General features: G+C 43.7%; 1 protein-coding gene across 1 annotated transcript in view; it reads left to right on the top strand.

Annotated features, from left to right (window-relative positions):
- Positions 1 to 15,896, top strand: part of LOC137537153 (zinc finger protein 208-like) — a 289,307-nt gene extending 273,411 nt beyond the window's left edge. The window contains exon 9 of the mRNA XM_068259276.1: positions 14,764 to 15,896. Within this exon, the coding sequence (XP_068115377.1) occupies positions 14,764 to 15,773 (1,010 nt within the window). The 3' untranslated portion in view covers positions 15,774 to 15,896. The remainder of the gene's footprint in view (positions 1 to 14,763) is intronic.
- Positions 15,897 to 21,415: the final 5,519 nt, after the last annotated feature.

Genomic DNA, 21,415 nt, shown 5'->3' with positions numbered 1-21,415 from the left:
AGTACTCCTGCTGTGGATGCCCATGTCCTTTTTGGTTTTAGGGGTTTGGGATATTCAGAGGGTTTTTTGGAATTTTTCTACTAATAAAGTATTTTTTGACATAAAGTTCTGAAGAGTGGCGGTTGTTCTTTAATTTTATAGGTGTTGCATCATTCAACCTGCCTTCCCTCGGGCACTCGCTTGAGGTGACCTTAGTCTTTTTAGGGACTTGTGCACCAGGTCATACAATTTTTTCTTGACAGGAAATGATGTAACAGCAGGATTCAGGAAGATAAGTTGCAGGAGATGGAGAGAAGACACGACTGGAAGAGGTAATTGTCTGATTGTTGTTATAAATTGAGCAGAGCAGAGGTCGGGGTGGACATACTTTGTTACAGAGGAGGTCATAGTACACCTGTCACTATCCTTATCATCCCCCTTGAAGTAATTGCCATACAAGAGACTTTTATAACTACTGAGACTTGTTTGCCAGTTGTCTAGTGACCCCCCTACATGTGCCATAGATTATGTCTGGCATCTCACCTTCCTAGTAATAATTCAGTCACATCACAGAGACAAGAGAAGATGTATATGGAATATAGCCATGTCCCTCCAGTGCTGGCATCTCACCTTCCTAGTAATAATTCACATCACAGAGACAAGAGAAGATGTATATGGAATATAGCCATGTCCCTCCAGTGCCGGCATCTCACCTTCCTAGTAATAACTCACATCACAGAGACAAGAGAAGATGTATATGGAATATAGCCGTGTCCCTCCAGTGCCGGCATCTCACCTTCCTAGTAATAATTCAGTCACATCACAGAGACAAGAGAAGATGTATATGGAATATAGCCATGTCCCTCCAGTGCCAGCATCTCACCTTCCTAGTAATAATTCACATCACAGAGACAAGAGAAGATGTATATGGAATATAGCCATGTCCCTCCAGTGCCGGCATCTCACCTTCCTAGTAATAATTCAGTCACATCACAGAGACAAGAGAAGATGTATCTGGAATATAGCCATGTCCCTCCAGTGCTGGCATCTCACATTCCTAGTAATAATTCACATCACAGAGACAAGAGAAGATGTATATGGAATATAGCCATGTCCCCCCAGTGCTGGCATCTCACCTTCCTAGTAATAATTCACATCACAGAGACAAGAGAAGATGTATATGGAATATAGCCATGTCCCTCCAGTGCTGGCATCTCACCTTCCTAGTAATAATTCACATCACAGAGACAAGAGAAGATGTATATGGAATATAGCCATGTCCCTCCAGCGCCGGCATCTCACCTTCCTAGTAATAACTCACATCACAGAGACAAGAGAAGATGTATATGGAATATAGCCATGTCCCTCCAGTGCTGGCATCTCACCTTCCTAGTAATAATTCACATCACAGAGACAAGAGAAGATGTATATGGAATATAGCCATGTCCCTCCAGTGCCGGCATCTCACCTTCCTAGTAATAACTCACATCACAGAGACAAGAGAAGATGTATATGGAATATAGCCATGTCCCTCCAGTGCTGGCATCTCACCTTCCTAGTAATAATTCAGTCACATCACAGAGACAAGAGAAGATGTATATGGAATATAGCCATGTCCCTCCAGTGCCGGCATCTCACCTTCCTAGTAATAATTCACATCACAGAGACAAGAGAAGATGTATATGGAATATAGCCATGTCCCTCCAGTGCTGGCATCTCACCTTCCTAGTAATAATTCACATCACAGAGACAGAGAAGATGTATATGGAATATAGCCATGTCCCTCCAGTGCTGGCATCTCACCTTCCTAGTAATAATTCAGTCACATCACAGAGACAAGAGCAGATGTATATGGAATATAGCCATGTCCCTCCAGTGCTGGCATCTCACCTTCCTAGTAATAATTCACAACACAGAGACAAGAGCAGATGTATATGGAATATAGCCATGTCCCTCCAGTGCCGGCATCTCACCTTCCTAGTAATAATTCAGTCACATCGCAGAGACAGTAGAAGATGTATATGGAATATAGCCATGTCCCTCCAGTGCTGGCATCTCACCTTCCTAGTAATAACTCACATCACAGAGACAAGAGAAGATGTATATGGAATATAGCCATGTCCCTCCAGTGCCGGCATCTCACCTTCCTAGTAATAATTCAGTCACATCACAGAGACAAGAGAAGATGTATATGGAATATAGCCATGTCCCCCCAGTGCCGGCATCTCACCTTCCTAGTAATAATTCAGTCACATCACAGAGACAAGAGAAGAAGTATATGGAATATAGCCATGTCCCTCCAGTGCTGGCATCTCACCTTCCTAGTAATAATTCAGTCACATCACAGAGACAAGAGGAGATGTATATGGAATATAGCCATGTCCCTCCAGTGCCGGCATCTCACCTTCCTAGTAATAATTCACATCACAGAGACAAGAGCAGATGTATATGGAATATAGCCATGTCCCTCCAGTGCTGGCATCTCACCTTCTTAGTAATAACTCACATCACAGAGACAAGAGAAGATGTATATGGAATATAGCCATGTCTCTTCAGTTGGGGTTGCCAGCTTTAGGGTGAAAAAATACTGGCTTGTGCTTTATGTACAAACATGCACACATCACACACATGCTCTGTATACATATGTACACAGATCACAAACATACTCTTTATACATACATACATCACACATGGGCTCTATATACAACACAGATCACACACGGGGTTCATATACATATGTGCACACATAACGCACATGCTCTATATACATACATACATCACACACATGGTCTATATACACACACAGATCTCACAGAGACACACACTCCATACATACACATCACACATACACTATATTCATACACCCATCACACACACATGCCATATGTGTATATATATATATATATATATATATATGCATGCATACGTACATACATACATACATACATCACACAGGTGCTCTATATACTATATACAGTACATACGCACACGCTCTATGTAAATGCATACACACATCACACATGCTCTGTATACAACACATATCAAACACACACACACACACACACACACACTCTATATACATGCATACACACATTACACACGCGCTCTATACACACACACACACACACACACACACACACACACACACACACACACACACACACACACACACACACACACACACACACACACACACACACACACACACACACACACACACACACACACACACTCTATATACATGCATACACACATTACACACGCACTCTATATACACACACACACACACACACACACACACACACACACTCTATATATATACACACACACACACACACACACACACACACACACACTCTATATACATACACACACACACACACACACACACACACACACACACACTCTATATACATACACACACACACACACACACACACACACACTCTATATACATACATACACACACACACACACACACACACTCTATATACATACATACACACACACACACACACACACACACTCTATATACACACACACACACACACACACACACACACACTCACTCTATATACATACACACACACACACACACACACTCTATATACATACATATACACACACACACACACACACACACACACACACACACACACACACTCTATATATACACACACACACACACACACACACACACACACACGCTCTATATACACACACACACACACACACACACACACACGCTCTATATACATGCATACACACATTACACACGTGCTCTATATACATACATACAAACACATATATCTCATGCTCTATATATACACACACACACTCCATACATACACATCACACACATGCCATACATATACACTGGATGCATTTATACAAACACAGCACCTCTCATACAGCAGCACAGGGTAATCTCATGTCATAGCTGCTGCTCCTCCATCTTTCTCTCTCCTTCTTTCCGGCCATCCTTAGTCTCCTCTGGGAGGAAGGAGGGAGCTGCTGGACATTCCTCTGTACACTGAACCTTTCAGTGTTATCAGCTCCGCAGTCAGCGGTGGCAGGGAGCTGTGCATCAAACAGGAGGGAGAACAGGCTGTTTCATCAGCTCAGTTAGTATAATTATTATAGTTACATAGACCTGGTGTCTCCCCCTCCGCTCATGTGGTACATTCCACAATACTGAGCAGATACATTGCCGGTAAAAAAATATATACTGGCAGCGGCTTTTTAAGCAAATTTCCAGCTGTGCCGGTCAGATACCGGCTACCTAAAGTGCTGGCATTTCCCCTGTATAGCCTTTTCTGCCCCCCCCCCCCCCAAATGGGAGAGACTGAAGTAGGTAAAGGGGAGGGGTAAATATCCCCCTGTGTAAAGCATAGGGTGTGTACACACATCCAATTTTAATTGGCCAATCTTACCACTTCCATGTAGTATGAGAGCTCTCCTACACATTCTGTTCATAATATACAAAATCTGTTAGCCCTCTTATAAAGTGGAGGTCGTACAATTGTTCAATCAAAACTGTATGTTTGACACACTAAGTCTTCCAGATAATGAAACTGACAAGTAAGATCACCCCTTGAGCTACATTGCTATGTTATGAATGGCTGGAGTGACACAGGTTATATGGCTGAGAGCTGGGTGCTAGTCTAGTGTAGGGGACCCAGCAGGAAACCTCATAGGGAGCAGTTATCCAATCACAGCACCCTCTACAGCACAAAGCATTGTGATTGGCTGAATAGTGTGGGGGTCGTTTACTACAACCTATCTGAAACTTAGCTGTTCAGATCGTGCTGTCCACCTAAACAAGTGCGCAGAGTTTCTCTATGAGGTTTCCTGCTGAGTCCCCTAAACTAGAATAGTGCTGAGAGACGTCTGATGGGAATGTTATACCAGGTAATGGGTGAATGTTTAGTGATATGAAGGCTGTGACCAGGAATCCAGGGACGTACATCTGTAAAGTAAACCTGTAGGGAAAAAAGAGCCCCTTGGAGGGTGAAGCCTCTGGATCCTAATAAGGCTTCCCCCGTCCTCCTGAGTGTGCCTGAGCCAGCAATGGGGGAAAACCAATAACAATCCTAGTTGCTGCTGAGCCCATGCGCATTAGTGGCTACCGGCTCCGGCAGAAATAGCTGAGCCCAGTCAGGTCTGTTGTATTGTGCAGGTGCGAGACATCTGTGCCTGTGCGGTAGCGAGGAACTGATCAGGATCGGCTATTTCCACCTAAGTGGGAAGCGGCTGGTGCGCATATCTACGACAAGCGGCCAACAAAATCTTGGGGCGTCTCATTGCTTGATCCCCTCTACTGGGGAGGACAGTGGAAGCCTCTTTAGGACCCAGAGGCTTCCCCCTCCCGAGGTAAGTACCCCCCAGGGGCACTTATTTTCTTGTAGATTTACTTGAACCACTTCCTGACTCTGCATCTCTGGGAACCTGAGGTGAGAGGATAATGGAGGTTGACTTATTTCCTTTTAAACAATGCCAGTTACCTGGCAGCCCTGTTGATCTTCTGGCATAAGTAGTGTTTGAGTCAAAACCCTGGAACAAGCATGTCGCTAATCTAGTACAACCTGAGTCAGCTGAGTTGGTGTAGCTGATCTGCTATATGCGTGTTCAGGGTCTATGGCTAAAAGTATTAGAGACACCGGGTTATGAGGATAGCCAGGTAACTGGTATTGTTTAAAAGGTAATAAATATGGCAGCCTCCATATCCCTCTCACCTCGGGTTCCATTTAAAGGACAACTAAAGCAAAAGGGATATGGAGGCTGCCATATTTATTTCCTTTTAAACAATACCAGTTTCCTGGCTGTCCTACTGATCCTCTGCCTCTAACGCTACGTACACACTATGCATTTTTCAGTCGATTTTCTGTCAGATCGATTTTCCATTTGATTTTCTGCTCAATTCTCTTATCTTTTCTTATCATTGTCCATTCACTTCTATGAGAAATTGGCCAGAAAAAAAACGATCAGAAATAATACCGGGCATGACAGAAATTATCTATCGAACCATCTATCTAACACAAAATTGTATGGTGTGTACCTAGCATAAATACCACAGATCCTTAACCAGCATAGGCAGATCAGGTGTTTATGACATTATTGCCAGGTCTGACAAGATTAGCTGCATGTGGTGTTATTCAGATACTACTGCAGCCAAATAGATCCGCAGGGCTGCCCGGCAACTGGTATGGTTTAATAGGAAATAAATATGGAAGCCTCCATATCCCTCTCACTTCAGGTGCCCTTTAAGGACCAGAGAATTTATTTTCACAAATACAAGCTGTGATCTCTGTGATTGGGTCACAGATATCAGGGGGTCAGGAGGCAATGAAATTGGCTCCTGGCCGAGATATGGAGCTCTGCTGTCAGCGTGACAGCAGAGTGAGGAGGTTGCAGCGGAGTAGTATCGGCACGGACGATGGGAGAGGCAAATACAAGCGAAAGCGGACATTGAAATCTACGCCCTGGCAGTGATGAGCGCACATAAACAAGGCGTAGATTTCAACTAGCCTGCTCCAGAAGAGGTTAAGGAAAGAACTTGCAGGGAGTAGTAGAATTGCATTTTTAGAGTAGTAGGCCTTTATTCCTGAGAATGGTACAAAGTATCTATATGGTGGATTAGATTAGATAATTGCTCCTTAGGGATGGAGACAGAGAGGAATATAATCTGTGAATAGTGCGGAGTGGAGCTGTGACTGGCTGATCCTGTATGCCATGGAATACTGAGCCCATAAGATCCTCGTGGAGCAACTACCACCTCCAGCTGGTGCCTCACACGTATGCACACTCTCTGTATTACCTTGTCTCTGGATTTCTATTACTTCTTATGCTATAAATCCAGGGCCAGCTCAGGTATGGCAGAATATGGAGCTGCAGTCCCCTCTGCCTAGTTCATCAGGTGCCGGAGCCATAAGTAATGATAATTTATAGCTAATTAGCTGCAGGCCTCTGCTCCTATCTTCCTCTGTCTCCAGCTGTTCTCTCTTCACGTCCTCATCCATCTACAGCTGCCGTCACTGCTGTAACCTCCCAGGAATGTGTGCATGGAGAGGAGGAGAGAAGCACCAGATGATGAGCAAGGCACACTGGCAGAGAGGACTGTGGTACTGAATGTGCAGGAGACCACAGCTTATGGGATATTATCACCCCCTAGCAAATTATGTACTTTTCTGTGCTCTGTTTATTACTGCTAATATCTTTCAGCTATAATCTGTTATTCTTTTCAGAACTAATGTCTGAGCTCAAACAACAAGAGACATATGTGAGGAGTGATCAGCAGTCTATGGAGGAGGGTGACATGATGAGGACAATTAAAGAGGAAGTAGACACGAATGTGAGGAGTGATCAGCAATATATAGAGAAAGGTGACATAATGGAGACAATTAAAGAGGAAGAAGAAAAGACATATGTGAGGAGTGATCAGCAGTCTATAGAGGAGGGTGACATGATGGGGACAATTAAAAATGAAGAAGATGATACATATGTGAGGGGTGATCAGAAGTCTATGGAGAAGGGTGACATGATGAGGACAATTAAAGAGGAAGAAGAAGAGACACATTTGAGGGGTGATCAGCAGTCTATGGAGGAGGGTGACATGATGAGAGCATCTAAGGAGGAAGACATTACAGGAATGAGCACAGGTGAGTGATAAACATTAGATATTTAAAAGACTTATTAAGTTGACTAAGAAATATGCCCCAGCTGGGCCCAGTATAGATCACATGATGCCAATAACTGGGGGAGGGGCTGTAAGAATGTGAGTGATATTTGGGGGAGGGGAGACTGAAGTGAAAGGTACCTAAAACATCCCTCTAGTAAACAACTATGCCAAGTGCAATTATGCTAAACAAGTATTCACAAGAGCAAGAGCAGGAAGCTGCCCCCATAGTGCAAGAATATTAGGCAGGGAGTGAGTAGTGAAATGACAGATCTGGCAAGGGGGATAATTACCACAGCCCAAAGTGGGGCAACTGGTGTCATTTGGGGCAACTTTGCCTGATCAAAGTGGGGCTCACATCAACAGCAAAACAAATGTGAGCAGTAATATGGAAGCCATGTGTATACTGGCTGCACAGCTACTATAATAATGCATTATGTCAGGACAATCAGTAAACATGCAAACAATTCCCTCATTTCTCTGACAATCCAGACACACATCCAGAAACAATGAGTTATAAAACATCAGCAGCTTATTCATGTTATAGAATCCTATAGAACAGCTGGGAGGAATGTCTTGTGTTTGGCTTTGTTGGTGTCGGCCAGATGCCCAACAGAGACTCTGACCAGGAGGGAGTGACACCCTCATAGCTGCAATAACCAGCAGTGTGTACAGATCGCTTCACAAATCACTAGAGCTGCCCAACAGAGACTCTGACCAGGAGGGAGTGACACCCTCAAAGCTGCAATAACCAGCAGTGTGTACAGAATGCTGCACAAATCATTAGAGCTGCCTAACAGAGACTCTGACCGGGAGGAGTGACACCCTCATAGCTGCAATAACCAGCAGTGTGTACAGATTGCTGCACAAATCACTAGAGCTGCCCAACAGAGACTGACCAGGAGGGAGAGAGACCCTCATAGCTGCAATAACCTGCAGTGTGTACAGATCGCTGCACCAATCACTAGAGCTGCCCAACAGAGACTGACCAGGAGGGAGTGAGACCCTCATAGCTGCAATAACCAGCAGTGTGTACAGATTGCTGCACAAATCACTAGAGCTGCCCAACAGAGACTCTGACCAGGAGAGTGACACCCTCATAGCTGCAATAACCAGCAGTGTGTACAGATTGCTGCACAAATCACTAGAGCTGCCCAACAGAGACTCTGACCAGGAGGGAGTGACACCCTCATAGCTGCAATAACCAGCAGTGTGTACAGATCGCTGCACAAATCACTAGAGCTGCCCAACAGAGACTGTGACCAGGAGGGAGTGACACCCTCATAGCTGCAATAACCCACAGTGTGTACAGATTGCTGCACAAATCACTAGAGCTGCCCAACAGAGACTCTGACCAAAAGGGAGTGACACCCTCATGCGCAGCAATCTGTACACACTGCTGGTTATTGCAGCTATATCACTAGAGCTGCCCAACAGAGACTCTGACCAGGAGGGAGTGACACCCTCATAGCTGCAATAACCAGCAGTGTGTACAGATTGCTGCACAAATCACTAGAGCTGCCCAACAGAGACTCTGACCAGGAGGGAGTGACACCCTCAAAGCTGCAATAACCAGCAGTGTGTACAGAATGCTGCACAAATCATTAGAGCTGCCCAACAGAGACTCTGACCGGGAGGAGTGACACCCTCATAGCTGCAATAACCAGCAGTGTGTACAGAATGCTGCACAAATCACTAGAGCTGCCCAACAGAGACTCTGACCAGGAGGAGTGACACCCTCATAGCTGCAATAACCAGCAGTGTGTACAGATCACTGCACAAATCACTAGAGCTGCCCAACATAGCCTCTGACCAGGAGGGAGTGACACCCTCATAGCTGCAATAACCTGCAGTGTGTACAGATTGCTGCACAAATCACTAGAGCTGCCCAACAGAGACTCTGACCAGGAGGAGTGACACCCTCATAGCTGCAATAACCAGCAGTGTGTACAGATTGCTGCACAAATCACTAGAGCTGCCCAACAGAGACTCTGACCAGGAGGGAGTGACACCCTCATAGCTGCAATAACCAGCAGTGTGTACAGATCGCTGCACAAATCACTAGAGCTGCCCAACAGAGACTGTGACCAGGAGGGAGTGACACCCTCATAGCTGCAATAACCCACAGTGTGTACAGATTGCTGCACAAATCACTAGAGCTGCCCAACAGAGACTCTGACCAAAAGGGAGTGACACCCTCATGCGCAGCAATCTGTACACACTGCTGGTTATTGCAGCTATATCACTAGAGCTGCCCAACAGAGACTCTGACCAGGAGGGAGTGACACCCTCATAGCTGCAATAACCAGCAGTGTGTACAGATTGCTGCACAAATCACTAGAGCTGCCCAACAGAGACTCTGACCAGAAGGGAGTGACGCCCTCATAGCTGCAATAACCAGCAGTGTGTACAGATTGCTGCACAAATCACTACAGCTGCCCAACAGAGACTCTGACCAGGAGGGAGTGACACCCTCATAGCTGCAATAACCCACAGTGTGTACAGATTGCTGCACAAATCACTAGAGCTACCCAACAGAGACTCTGACCAGGAGGGAGTGACACCCTCATGTGCAGCAATCTGTACACACTGCTGGTTATTGCAGCTATATCACTAGAGCTTTCCAACAGAGACTCTGACCAAGAGGGAGTGACACCCTCATAGCTGCAATAACCAGCAGTGTGTGCAGATTGCTGCACAAATCACTAGAGCTGCCCAACAGAGACTCTGACCAGGAGGGAGTGACACCCTCATAGCTGCATAAACCAGCAGTGTGTACAGATTGCTGCACAAATCATTAGAGCTGCCCAACAGAGACTCTGGCCAGGAGGGAGTGACACCCTCATAGTTGCAATACCAGCAGTGTGTACAGATCGCTGCACAAATCACTAGAGCTACCCAACAGAGACTCTGACCAGGAGGGAGTGACACCCTCATAGCTGCAATACCAGCAGTGTGTACAGATCGCTGCACAAATCACTAGAGCTGCCCAACAGAGACTCTGACCAGGAGGGAGTGACACCCTCATAGCTGCAATAACCCACAGTGTGTACAGATTGCTGCACAAATCACTAGAGCTGCCCAACAGAGACTCTGACCAAAAGGGAGTGACACCCTCATGCGCAGCAATCTGTACACACTGCTGGTTATTGCAGCTATATCACTAGAGCTGCCCAACAGGGACTCTTACCAGGAGGAGTGACACCCTCATAGCTGCAATAACCAGCAGTGTGTACAGATTGCTGCACAAATCACTAGAGCTGCCCAACAGAGACTCTGACCAGGAGGGAGTGACACCCTCATAGCTGCAATAACCCACAGTGTGTACAGATTGCTGCACAAATCACTAGAGCTGCCCAACAGAGACTCTGACCAGGAGGGAGTGACACCCTCATGTGCAGCAATCTGTACACACTGCTGGTTATTGCAGCTATATCACTAGAGCTTTCCAACAGAGACTCTGACCAGGAGGGAGTGACACCCTCATAGCTGCATAAACCAGCAGTGTGTACAGATTGCTGCACAAATCATTAGAGCTGCCCAACAGAGACTCTGACCAGGAGGGAGTGACACCCTCATAGTTGCAATACCAGCAGTGTGTACAGATCGCTGCACAAATCACTAGAGCTACCCAACAGAGACTCTGACCAGGAGGGAGTGACACCCTCATAGCTGCAATACCAGCAGTGTGTACAGATCGCTGCACAAATCACTAGAGCTGCCCAACAGAGACTCTGACCAGGAGGGAGTGACACCCTCATAGTATAAGGCCTAGTGGATACACCGTCTTACATCAGTCCCTATTCCCCACTCTCCACCTCAGTCCTCACCCTGTGTGGAACTCAGCCTCGGGAGACATGTTGTGTCTACCCAGCACACGGTTACACCCAGGCCTTACTGCACAAGGTATAGGAACTGAAGGCTGTCAGACAGTGGTACCACCAGGACTCACTAGGAAGAGACAGGCAAATATCATAGTCAAACAGTCCAGGGTCATAGACAGTAGTCAGATGGCAGCCAATCTGATGGGTATGCAATATAATAGTCAGCAAGCCAGAGGTGACAAAAAAAATCTTCTATGAACTCACCATACTCCTAACAGAATACCTTGGGGTGTCTTCTTTCTAAAATGGGTTCACTTGTGAGGTTCCTATACTGCCCTGGCATTTTAGGTGCCCTAAACCGTGAGGAGTAGTCTAGAAACCAAATGCCTCAAAATGACCTGTGAATAGGACGTTGTGCCCCTTAGCGCACCTAGGCTGCAAAAAAATGTCACACGTGGTATCGCTGTACTCAGGAGAAGTAGTATAATGTGTTTTGGGGTGTATTTTTACACATACCCATGCTGGGTGGGAGAAATCTCTCTGTAAATGGACAATTGTGTGTAAAAAAAAACAATCAAAAAATTGTCATTTACATAGATATTTCTCCCACCCAGCATGGGTATATGTAAGAATACACCCCAAAACACATTATACTACTTCTCCTGAGTACGGCGGTACCACATGTGTGACACTTTTTTGCACCCTAAGTGCGCTAAGGGGCCCAAAGTCCAATGAGTACCTTTAGGATTTCACAGGTCATTTTGCGACATTTGGTTTCAAGATTACTCCTCACGGTTTAGGGCCCTTAAAATGCCAGAGCAGTATAGGAACCCCACAAATGACCCCATTTTAGAAAGAAGACAAAAAAAATGACACTTTGTGAAAAATAACAATAAAAATCAATTTCCGCTAACTTGTGACAAAAAATAAAATCTTCTATGAACTCACCATACTCCGGAACGGAATACCTTGGGGTGTCTTCTTTCTAAAATGGGGTCATTTGTGGGGTTCCTATACTGCCCTGGCATTTTAGGGGCCCTAAACCGTGAGGAGTAGTCTTGAAACCAAATGTCTCAAAATGACCTGTGAAATCCTAAAGGTACTCATTGGACTTTGGGCCCCTTAGCGCAGTTATGGAGCAAAAAAGTGCCACACATGTGGTATAATGTGTTTTGCGGTGTATTTTTACACATACCCATGCTGAGTGGGAGAAATATCTCTGTAAATGGACAATTGTGTGAAAAAAATCAAAAAATTGTCATTTACAGAGATATTTCTCCCACCCAGCATGGGTATGTGTAAAAATACACCCCAAAACACATTATACTACTTCTCCTGAGTACGGCAATACCACGTGTGGCAATTTTTTGCAGCCTAACTGTGCTAAGGGTCCCAAAGTCCAATGAGCACCTTTAGGCTTTACAGGGGTGCTTACAATTAGGCACCCCCCAAAATGCCAGGACAGTAAACACACCCTACAAATGACCCCATTTTGGAAAGTAGACACTTCAAGGTATTCAGAGAGGAGCATAGTGAGTCCGTGGCAGATTTCATTTTTTTGTCACAAGTTAGCAGAAATGGAAACTTTTTTTTTTTTTTTGGTCACAAAGTGTCATTTTCCGCTAACTTGTGACAAAAAATAAAATCTTCTATGAACTCACCATGCCTCTCGGTGAATACTTTGGGATGTCTTCTTTCCAAAATGAGGTCATTTGTGGGGTATTTATACTAACCTGGAATTTTAGCACCTCATGAAACCTGACAGGTGCTCAGAAAAGTCAGAGATGCTTCAAAATGGGAAAATTCACTTTTGGCACCATAGTTTGTAAACACTATAACTTTTACCCAAACCAATAAATATACACTGAATGTTTTTTTTTATATCAAAGACATGTAGCACAATAAATTTGGACAAAAATGTATACAGAAATTTTACTTTATTTGAAAAATGTCAGCACAGAAAGTAAAAAAAAAATCATTTTTTTGACAAAATCTGTCTTTTTTAATGAATATAATAAAAACTAAAACTCGCAGCAGCAATCAAATAGCACCAAATGTAAGCTGTATTAGTGACAAGAAAAGGAGGTAAAATTCATTTAGATAGTAGGTTGTATGACCGAGCAATAAACCGTGAAAGCTGCAGTGGTCTGAATGGAGAAAAAGGCTCTGGTCCTTAAGGGGTGAAAAGACTGTGGTCCTCAAGTGGTTAAATAGTGCCAGCAGCCAATCGGGAATCCCCACTGAGGGTTTTTTCCCCTTGTGGATCAGAGCAATTTTCACCTTTTAGCACTCCTTCCTGTCATTCGCCAATAACTTCATCACTAGTAATAACAACTAAATGATCTATATCTTGTTTTTGTTTTGTTTTTTGTCTTTTTTTTGGCCATCAATAGGCTTTCTTTGGGTAGTATGTTTTGCTAAGAATTGTTTAATTCTAAATGCATTTTAACGGGAATAATAAGAAAAAAATGGAAAAAAATAATTATTTCTGTTTTTGGCCATTATAGTTTTAAAGTAAAACATTCTACTGTGGATAAAACCCACACATTTTAATTGCCAATTTGTCCCTGTTATTGCAACATTTAAATTGTGTCCCTAGTACAATGTGTAATGACAATATTTTATTTGGAAAAAAAGGTATAGTTTTCCAGTTTTGCGTCTGTCACTAATTATAGACCCTTATTTGCAAAAATTACAGTAATATGCCCCTCACACACACATATGAAACAGTTGAGTCCCTAAGGTAACTGTTTATGTATTTTTTTAAATGTTTTATTTTGGTAACTATGGGAGGATGTGGGAGGAAAGGGGTTAATTGTAATGGGGGATTTATGTATTTTTATGTAATGTATTAAGGTGTAATTTACTATTCATCCACCAGATCCCCTCTCCCCCAGTTCCTTCCTCCTGTGTACTGTGGACAACGCACACAAAGTCCTGCATGTATGCCTTACTTTAGTTTTTATCAATGACCACCGGCATCTCATTAATCACAGGCACTTTGATTGGCGAATGGGAACTAGGTTCTCATTGACAATCGCTCCTCCCCTCAGAATTCTCTAACAGGAAGTGATGATGTTTCTCTATTTGCAGCACGGAGTCCCAGCATCAGGAACCTCTCAGAGACTTGTCTCTCTGTATCCACAGACTGTACAACGGATGATGATGTCCCTGGACAAGAGTCTGCTGCAGATATCCTGGTTATCCCAAATATTCCCCCAGGCTCCCCTCACCTGTCTAACCCTGAGGGGCCTCATACCCAGCACAGCTCTCCACCTGCTGGAGGGTCTTATTCGTGTTCCTGGTGTGGGAAATGTTTTATATGGAAATCAGCTCTTGTCACACATGAGAGATCTCACACTGGCGAGAAGCCCTATTCATGTTCTGAGTGTGGAAAATGGTTTATATACAAATCACAGCTCATCAGTCATGAGAAAACTCACACTGGTGAGAAGCCCTATTCATGTGCTGAGTGTGGGAACTGTTTTGCACAGAAATCACATCTTACCATTCATGAGAGAACTCACACTGGAGAGAAGCCTTATTCATGTGCTGAGTGTGGGAAATATTTTGGTCAAAAATCAAATCTTGTCAGTCATGAGAGATCTCACACTGGTGAGAAGCCCTATCCATGTGCTGAGTGTGGGAAATGTTATGGGCGTAAATCAAAGCTTGTCATTCATGTCAGATCTCACACTGGAGAAAATCCATATTCATGTGCTGAGTGTGGAAAATGTTTTGCTCGGAATTCACTTCTTGTCAGACATAAGAGATCTCACACTGGTGATAAACCCTATTCATGTACTGAGTGTGGGAAATGTTTTGGGCGTAAATCCCATCTTGATAGACATGTGAGATCTCACACTGGTGAGAAACCATACTTATGTGCTGAGTGTGGGAAATGTTTTAGGCGTAAAACCCATCTTGTCATCCATGAGAGATGTCACACTAATGTGAAACCCTATACTTGTGGTAAGTGTGGGACATGTTTTGGGAGTCAATCAAGCCTTGTCATGCATGAGAGATCTCACACTGGTGAGAAGCCCCATTCATGTGCTGAGTGTGGTAAATGTTTTGGGAGAAAATCAAGCCTTGTCATACATGAGAGATCTCACACTGGTGAGAAGCCCTATTCATGTGCGGAGTGTGGGAAATGTTTTGGAGACAAAGGAAACCTTGTCAAACATGAAAGATCTCACTCTGGTGAGAAGCCATATCCATGTACTGAGTGTGGGAAATGTTTTGGTCGTAAATCATACCTTGTCATTCATAAGAGATCTCACACTGGTGAGTAGCTCTATTTATGTACTGAGGGTGGGAATAGTTTGGGAATAAATCATGCCTTGTCTTTCTATTCATGTGCTGAGTGTGGGAAAAGTTTTAAGCTTAATTAAATAACTGCTTTTTGTAATCAGTGGGTGGCGCTGTTGCATGATTTCTCTAAGCTGCACTTCCAATCTTACAACAAAGATGAAAAATGGTACACTGCTGCAAAAAACACCAAAGTCTAAAACAAAATGATATTTAGGGCTTATTCACATTATGAGCACTTTGAGCTTTTTAAAAGTGCTGTCGATTTTAAAAAGTGCTTTAGAAGCACTTGAGCAATGAATTTCAATGTGTGTATTCTCACATGAACGATGAGCTTTCTTTCCAATCCCAAACGCGGCTCCTGCACCATTTCCTGAGCATTTGCCCTTCAATGCCAGGGATAGGAAAATCGCTAAGCACTTGGAAAAGCGAGTTTGTGAGTGCTTTTTTTTTTTAAAGAAAAAACAACATTAAAAAGATTGAGTTCCAGGTCAAAGATTTCACTTCCTGATTGACGGCAGGAAAAAAATAACACTAATCACCACACAAAAGCACTTACAAAAGGGCTTTATAAAATCACAAATCACTCTAATAACGTTGGAAAAAGCACTCACACTTGCGATCTCACTGGCAATTTATAATGTGATCTAGGCCTTAAAAAGTGTCCATAGATTCCATGAAAACTGCACAAGAAGTTACTCCCTGCTAGACTCCTGAGCTCTCTTCCCACTCTGCATAGCCACATACACATCCTCCTTGTATTTACAGTCAATGAGGAAAGATCCATCCACTTCTCAGCTCAAACAATGTGATTCTTACTTCCAGTTTTTCAGCATCTACAAGTGGGTGTAACTGATATCTGTTGGCCCTCTGTTTACTGTCGCCACAACTCCCCTGGAGTTATCGGCTATCTGCTGTCACCACTAGTATAGGAGTTCTTGTGATGCGTCTGCTCCTCCATGTCCCTCGGCAGAGGGATTTCCAGTTGGGTTGTTCCAGCTTAGCAGCTCAGACTTTTTTTCACCACTCCATTACCACTCCATTGTTGACAAATCTGGTAGATCTGTTATTGTATGCTCTGTAAACAACATGAAACTCACCCTTGTCAACCTATATGTGCCAAACCAATGCCAGAAATCTTTTGTAATCTCCCTAATCTCAAAAATTAATAAAACTGAAGAAGACACCCTCCTCTTAAGGGGAGATTTCAGCTGCTACCTATCTGGCCACTTAGACTCCGCTAACCCCCCCAAATTCCTCTTCCATTACACCACTGATCATGGAAGAAAACTTACACAACCCCTGGAGAGCTTGTGGGGATGAAAGAGATTATACGGTATTCTCACAAATCCACTCCTCTTATTACAGGATAGTCTTTTTTTAACAGATTGCTCTACGTTATAGACAATTATCAAAGCTTCCATTGGTCTAACTCTAATATCATGGTGAGATCTTTCCCCAATATTACTTCATATCAAGAGTAACCCATTTCACTTGGACAGACCTCTTTGGAAATTGAATGATTCCTTATTCAAGTCTCAATCTCACGTAGACTCGATTTCCCAGCAAATCAATGAATATTTCATGATCAGAATTAGGGCGGTACTGGAGAGGTTGTTTTTTGGTTGGCACACAAAGTCGTTATACGTGGATATTTTATTCAATTGGGTGCCCTTCAAAAAAAGAAAAGGGAATCCCTATTAATTGAGCTTTTAGACCAAATTAAAAAAACTGGAACAACTAAATCAATCAGTCTCCCAAATATAGATAAAGATCTATTCACATTCAGACAGAAACTTAGGATTCTCCTCTGCTCTGAACACCATTAGGGAGCTCAGACTATAGAATTGCTCCCCAAAAAAACAAAGCCAGTAAGCTCTTAGCTAGAATACTTAAGCAAAGACTAGCAAAACAAAGAATCATTTTTCTTTTACCAATCCCATCTCTAAATAAAAATTCTCCAACCCAAGAGATATAGCAAATGCCTTTAGTTCTTATTATAGTATGCTATATAACCTTAAAAAAACAACTGTTAGGGATATGGAGGCTGCCATATTTATTTCCTTTTAAGCAATGCTTACTAAAAGCTTGGCTATCCTGCTGTTCCTCTGCCTATAGTACTTTAAGCCATAGACCCTGAACAAGCATAACATAACTAAGGGGTTTCTGACATTAATGTCAGATCTGACAAGATTAGCTGCATGCTTGTTTCCGGTGTGATTCAGACACTGATGCAGAGAAACCAGCAGGGCTGCCAGGCAACTGGTATTGTTTAACAGGAAATAAATATGGCAGCCTCCATATTTTTCTTACTTCAGTTGTCCTTTAGGCTGCTTTCACAGTGGGAAGTTACAGGCACACGTTAGAGCATCCTGTAATGCAGCCCACCGCACAGTAATGAAAAATCAATGGGCTGTTCACAGTGCCCACGTTGCGTTACAGTGTAACGCTTGACGTCAAGTTAAAGTGCTGCATGCTGTGCGTTATACGCGGCCAAGCCGCGTTAGACTGTTTGCACGTGCTCAGTAATGTTGAAGGAGGAGGTCTCCCCTCCTCCTCCTCTGCTCCTCCTCCTCTGCCAGCCACATGGCTAATTAATATTCACTGCACTGTGATGTGATGACTACTTCCTGGAGCGGCTGCTCTGTGCGGCGATTGGCTTGCGGGACCACGTGATGCGGATCACGTGGTCTCCGCATCCCATAGCACCAAAAAGGAGCACCAAGAGCTGCATAACGCAGCTCTAGGTAGCGTCCTGCTCCAACACCACCAGGCGTTGCGTTAGGGGCACGTTATGCGACCTATAACGTCCCCTAAAACGCAACGTCCTGGTGGGAAAGAGGCCTTAAAGATGATCTGTCTACACCACAACCTTCTAGACAAGCCAAGACAAGACAAATAACATTTATATTGCGCTTTTCTCCTTGCAGACTCAAAGTGCCAGAGCAGAGCAGCAGCCACTAGGGCGCGCTCTATTGGCAGTAGCAGTGTAAGGGAGACTTGCCAAAGGTCTCCTACTGAATTAGTGCTGGCTTACTGAACAGGCAGAGCCGAGATTCGAACCCTGGTCTCCTGTGTCAGAGGCAGAGCCCTTAACCATTACACCATCAGCCAACTGCTGCTAATTGACAAATTTATTGAAAAAACTTTCACTCCCATACATTTCTAAACATGAGCTGAAAACCCTGAATGAACCCATCAAATTAGAGGAAGTAATTTCAGCTATCAATCACTCCAAACCAAACAAATCCCCTGGGCCAGATGGCTTAATCATTAAATATTATAAGCAATTCAGCCTCCTACTTTCCCCAATACTAACATCCCTATTCAGCCATTTTATGATTAGGGATGGCCAGCCTAGGAGAACTCATGGAGGAGCATGTGATCAGTTTGATCAGCTGATAGATTTGTAAGCCTCTGATTTGCTGTGATGACTTCCTGTTTTAACACATGATCAGGACCAGCAAATCAGAGCCTTACAAATCTATCAGCTGATCAAACTGATCACATGCTTCTCCATGAGTTCTCCTAGGCTGGACCATCCCTATTTATGACTTTGCCTGGCAAAGACTTCTAAGCCGAAACCCGGGTTGGGAGTTGTACCTGTTTTATTTTAAATGCTAATAAACAAGAATATTTTGCGCAAGTGCACTTTAATTGTGCAGTTCACTAACTCTGGGCACAGTCTGCACAATCATTCTGTCCCTTGTCAGCCCCCGTATCCAGGAAACCAGCCGGCAGGTCTCTGGAACACAGGGAAGGACAGCGCAAGTGTCACTTCCGCCTCATGGCTTGGATCTATGTACGCAAACCGCTGCCCCTGGGAGAGTGAATGGAGGACGGAGCTTTTCAGCATCTAATGCGGCTGCACGGATACGCACTCCCGGCCACCAACAGAACCTGCACACCACTCACAGGACTTCACCACTGTGGTTACAGTAAGCCTGACATTTCACCACTCCTCTCCAGCATTGTTGCATACACAATCCTGATTCCCTACACATGATCAAAAGGTACTGTTGATCGCATTCTTCGATTTACTACATATTGCTGGATTTGAGGTACTTGATCTTAACTTGGTTTTTAAATGACAACTGCAGTGAGAGGTATATGGAGGCTGCCATATTTATTTCCTTTTAAGCAATACTAGTTGCCTGGCTGGCTCTGCTAATCCTCTTCCTCTAATACTTTTAGCCATAGACTCTAAACAAGCATGGAGCAGATCAGGTGTATCTGACAACAAGCAATCTGCAGTGAGTTCCTGTTGAATTAGACCTGGTCAAGTCTAAGTAGCTGGTGCCCAATCCCTCTGCGGGTCACCACTTCAAAATATCAATATAGTAAATACGAAGGAGGCACTCAGTTGGCTTTCAAACTTGCGTTTTATCAAAACCCAGTAATACACAGTGTATTTGTGCAAGTTTGAAAGCCAATTGAGTGCCTCCTTCGTATTTATTGTCAGATCGGACTAGATTGGCTGCATGCTTGTTTCTGGTGTGATTCAGACACTACTGAAGCCAAATAGATCAGCACGGCTGCCAGGCAACTGGTATTGTTTAAAAGGAAATAAATATAGTAGTCTCCACATACCTTTCACTACACTACAGTTGTCCTTTAAAGAGACATATGATACTGGTTACTACCTTGACTTCAATTAAATGTGATTTTCCATATCACATTTAATCCATGGCTACAATTACTAGATAATGCCTAATGATTTTGATCCAGGGATTTTATCTGATTACCATGTGGAGTCGGGAAGGAATTTTTTCCCCTTTTGGGCCTAATAAGACCATGCTGTGTAAGGGTTTTTTGCCTTCCTCTGGATCAACAGGGATATGCGAGGGAGCAGGCTGGTGTTGTACTTTATTCTCTGGTTGAACTTGATGGACGTATGTCTTTTTTCAACCAAAATAACTATGTAACTATGTAACTATTGCTAATCATTCCATACAAGGTATTGTGACTTTCTGCTTAAAGGCTTATTGAGCCCTTGGGACACAAACCTTTTGAATATAGTGCCGAGTTTACCCTCTTTCTACATCACATTTTTTGACTTTGGGCACCGTGCCCCTGGAATACACTCATGCAGTGATATCTGTTATACTGAATCCTGGAAAAGATCCTGAAAATCCCTCCAGCTACCACTCTATATCCCTCCTTAAAGAGACTCTGTAACAAAATTTTCAGCCTTAGTTCTTCTATCCTATAAGTTCCTTTGCCTGTTCTAATGTGCTCTGGCTTACTGCAGCTTCTCCTAATTGCACAGTGGCTGTGTTATCTCTGTTATATGATCTAATCTGCTTTCTTCTGTCAGCACAGTCGGGCTAAGGCTGTAATGTGTGGAATGTGCAGGGCTGCTTATGATTGGTAGAAGCTATACACACCCCCTCCAGGCCCCCTGCAGGCTCTGTATGACTCACACACTCTGCTTATGTGAGCCTATCACAAGCTGGTTAGTTTGTTTGTAAACACTGCCTAAAACTGGCAATTACAAGCCAAGTTTGCAGCAGAGAGTGGCAGAAACAGCACAGAGGGGCCCAGGAGAACATAATGAATAGAATGGTATGCTTTTTGCTGTAAACATTTTAGAGTACAGATTCTCTTTAAAGTCAATGGGAACTGT

The sequence above is a fragment of the Hyperolius riggenbachi genome, chromosome 10, assembly GCF_040937935.1.
Source record: "Hyperolius riggenbachi isolate aHypRig1 chromosome 10, aHypRig1.pri, whole genome shotgun sequence".
NCBI lineage: Eukaryota > Metazoa > Chordata > Amphibia > Anura > Hyperoliidae > Hyperolius > Hyperolius riggenbachi.
This window is presented reverse-complemented; position numbering and strand designations above follow the sequence as displayed.